At 28.6% G+C, this 4,210-nt stretch overlaps 1 protein-coding gene across 1 annotated transcript; it reads left to right on the forward strand.

Moving 5' to 3' along the window:
* The first annotated feature begins 235 nt into the window (after positions 1 to 235).
* Positions 236 to 2,364, forward strand: LOC108830243 (uncharacterized). The gene is made up of 10 exons (XM_056999798.1): positions 236 to 390; positions 471 to 526; positions 725 to 792; positions 902 to 938; positions 1,040 to 1,127; positions 1,219 to 1,283; positions 1,364 to 1,384; positions 1,504 to 1,551; positions 1,750 to 1,841; positions 1,915 to 2,364. Exons 1-10 carry the CDS (start codon positions 366 to 368, stop codon positions 2,195 to 2,197), a joined length of 783 nt encoding a protein of 260 aa, XP_056855778.1. The 5' UTR covers positions 236 to 365; the 3' UTR covers positions 2,198 to 2,364.
* The last annotated feature ends 1,846 nt before the right edge of the window (positions 2,365 to 4,210 follow it).

Consider the following 4,210-nt stretch of genomic DNA (forward strand, 5'->3'; position numbering starts at 1 on the left):
TTGGAAAATAGGGTAATGGACAAAAAAAAAATTCTATATTAAGGAGTTATATTCTTTTTTTTCATTATCCAATTTCACAAATAGTACAGTAAATTACTGAATTTCTTGAATTTTTAGGCGGGCAATTCAGGCGAGGTCCTTTCTGTCAATACGTCCAAATTATTGGCATCTTTAAAAAAAAACAATTACTTACATTTAGTCCCTGAAAAAGGAAAGAATTACATATGTAAAGCAAAACCGTATCCAAACCCCGAACCGGGTTGACTCAGTTCTCTCCTCTTTCCCCCAAACAAAAAAAAAAGTAAATGCTAAATTCCCCGATTCCAGTCGATATCCCGCAGAAATCTTAGGTTTTCGTTTCTCTAATGGACGGAGATCATCCCGCTTCAGGTCTTCTTCTTCACATTCATGCTTTTTTTTGGTAGATCGCAGTGGATTTGAGTACTCATGATTTCATCCGTTTGTTTCAGGTAACAAAAGAAGCTTCGAAGGCGATGAAAATGACATCTCCCCCGCGTCAAAGAAGGTAGTTTTCTTTTTTTGGGTGATCATAAGAAGTTCCAAACCCTAGATTCTATGCTACCTTAGTTCAATTTTCTTGCTTGACCACTGTTAATATTCTGCATTGCTCTCCTTCTGAACGTGTTAACATCTCTCGTCTCACACATTCTTCGCTATAGTATGTGTGATTGAGTGACAAGTTGTTTGTTTTGTGATCATTCAGTGTTGCACTTGCACGAAAGTATGTGAAGAAGGTGTTGCTGCTGCGATGATTGCGTCACTCACTGAAAGGTTTTTGTATCCCCTTCCCTCTCTTGATGCTTTTTTTCTTTTGGTTTGAAGCAGAGAGTGTTTGCTTTGATGTATACACTTTAACCTGCTTTGTCTCTCTCTGTGGCAGTCTTCAGAGCTGTAAAGATGAGCTTGCTTCATGTCAAGTATTGTTACTAATCCTTAAATCTTTTTTTTTTTTTTTAATTCATTTTCTTTACTACATTAGTGTTATTTGTTGTTGTCTGACTTATTTTTTCTTGGTCAGAGGGAGCTTGAATCAGCAAAAGCAGAGACTGATAAGTGGAACTCAGCGTTTAAGAAAGAGTCCTTTGTTCCTGCTAGTAAATCTCCTGGTTAGAGTCCTTCTCCCATTCACTGTTATTGGTTTGCACTTTCTTGCTTAACCCTTTTGATACTCACTACAATGATTGTGTTTTCTTTCAGAACCTGCATTTGTGATTGACTACATCCAAACTCTAAGATCTTCCGACAAGTCTTTGAAAGAAAAGGTTGGCATTTGGCTTATAAGTCTCTGTTACTTTTCAATATGTCCGAACAAGTTTTGATGGTCATTTCTTTATCATTTCAGTTGGAAATTGCACAAATGAAGGTAAAAAGTCTCAAGGAATCATATCGCCTTACCCCCATGTTTCCACCCTCATTGTTTTACTCGACCATTACATGGAGACAGTTCTCGCTAAACATAGTGTTTTGGATTTGTATCTGTAGTTAGCGATCCGTGATCTGAAATCTCAACTCAAGCCAGCGTCAATGAAGGTACACAGTTTCCCGTATGCTTTCACACAACTAGGCCAACAAGCTAGTTGTTGAACCTTGTCCAACCTTTTTAATCATATAGTGTTCCTTTGAGGATGGTCATTATCGACCTTGACTCATGTAGAGGCAAACGTTATCCTATATATAGATAGAGATTTCTATTCAAATTTAAACCTTTTCCCTAGTCTATGTTTGCAGACAGATGAGTACCCAGAAGTCGACAGCGAGCATCAAGGATCCACCCCCGCTGGTCCTTCACTAGGAGAAATCCCTAAGGATGATGAGCAGGAGTAATCTTATATATTTTGCATTTTTATTTGAACTAATTGCAATCTATTGATCTTTTGCTTTATCTTCTTCTAGGGAACCGGACATCGAGTCTCTGAAAACGATCATTGAAGATCAATTTCGCATGATTCAGACACAGAATAGTAACTTTCAAACACAAAGTAGTCATATTGAGACACTGAATAGTCAGATTCAGACGCAGAATAGTCTGTTTCAGAGGTTTGATGCTTTTTTTGACTACCTTGCTGCGAAGGATCCACATTTGGCAGCCCTTCGGAGCACCAACTTGAATCCAAAGAACGATCAGGCTGGAACTGGGAACGATCAGGCCGGAAAGAATGACTCCAACACCGTGTAGTTTTATTATGTTTACTAGGTGATTTTCCCGTGCTCATGCACGGGTATAAATATTTGTAAAGTGAATATACTACAATAATTGATTGATATTTAGTTTTAGTTTTAAAATAGTTTGTAATTTTTATGTAAAATTTATATCAATAATACTACATTAATTTAGTTTAGACATATGATTTTAGATATGTTATCTTCTATCAGTTTAATTGTTTTTACGGTCGATTTAGTTATCATTTGGATATATTGGATTACATATATTTCTATAAATTCAACTACAATATTTTTATTCAAAATATATTTAAATTTTGATTAATTTTCTTATTTGCATTTAAATTGGTTGTTGTCTTAGATATCTAAATATATTTTAGTAAAACTATGTATAACTTAAGATATATTATTCTTAGAATGAAATAATAAAAAATAAACTAAAGTGTCTGATTCCTACTTACATAAATTAATATAACAGTAATATTCTGAAGTCTCATGCATATATATAAATTCTACAAAATAACTAAATTTTGACAGTTGATTAATATTTTATTTTCACTTGTTAATATGTTTTGATTTATCCTATAATTTATATTTATAAAATAAGTAAAATGTTATTATAAAGTTATATAATCTTATTGTATTTAAATCTATGATTTTAGATATAAGTTGGATTAATCAAACCACTCATGTTGTGAGTATACTAAGTTAAACATTTTTTTTTTCAAATGAAAACTGAAATATAATTATTTTTTATATGATTAAGTCAAATTTTATTTTATTTATCGTTTAGTTAAATGTGTATATATTTTGGTAATATTTATCAAATTATATGTTAATTTTTTCAACAAATATTAGAAGATAAAGTGATGAACAATATTAAGTTATAAATATAAGTAATTAATAAATAAAATTATTTTATAAATTTTACATAATTTTATGCTTTGGATATGTTGAATGGTAAAGTGAAATTTATTTAAATTAAAAAAATATTTTAAATAATCTTGTAAATGAAAACTCAGATTTTCTAGGGTATTTCTATTATGGTTATATTAAGTTCCACAAACATAAAACATAAAATTAAAAAGGAAAATAAATGCTAAGAAATTTTTTTTAATTATGACAAAATATAATACCTACCTCGTTAAAAAAATTAGTGTTATTCTATTCTTTGATCAAAAAATATTTTATAATTATTTGATTAAAATGTGTTTATTGTTGAAATTTATTTTGTATTTTATTATCTCTTAAAAATAAGCAGTAAAACTATTTGTGATTACTTTTAAGAAATTATATTATATCAATTTACGTTACTTAATTATTTTATATAATCACTTTGAAAATATATATTTTGATTATTCAAAAAATTTGTCAAAACAAATACAATTTCTTTTTTTTTTCTAATATCAAGATTATTTATATGTGTGAAATTCATTATTATGAAATCAAATTATATGAAAATATAGTTTTCCAGCAAAGAAAGTATAGATATAAATAATTTATTTTACTACTTCAAAAGTAAATTTTATGTTATTTAAAAAAAATTAAATTGAATAACTCTATTTTGTGAACTTTCCTTTTTAATGAAATCATATTATATGTACATATATTTTCGTTTCTAAATTCAGTTTTTAAAAATTTTAGACTTTTCTTTTTTATAATATATTATATTTTGAAAATTTTAAAAATCAAACTAAATTAGATGTAATATTTTTATTTCATTAAGAATATCTCAAAATTAACTCTCTTAAGAATTAAAATCAAGATTATCTTGTGAACTTTCCTTTTTATGAATTACATTATATATAAAATGTATTTTCGTTTTTTTTTAATTTTTAATTTTTCTTAGATATATAGGTTATTTTAAATAAAAAATAAAAAGGAAACCTAAATAAAAAAGGAAAAATATAAAATAGGCATATAATAATGATAATTAGATATATATTTGATTCATTAAGGGTATCATTGTAATCAACCACCGTGAGAGTTAACGTGAGCGCGACACATAGGAAACTGACTTCTCAAATAA

This window comes from Raphanus sativus, unplaced genomic scaffold (genome assembly GCF_000801105.2).
Source record: "Raphanus sativus cultivar WK10039 unplaced genomic scaffold, ASM80110v3 Scaffold2083, whole genome shotgun sequence".
Lineage (NCBI taxonomy): Eukaryota > Viridiplantae > Streptophyta > Magnoliopsida > Brassicales > Brassicaceae > Raphanus > Raphanus sativus.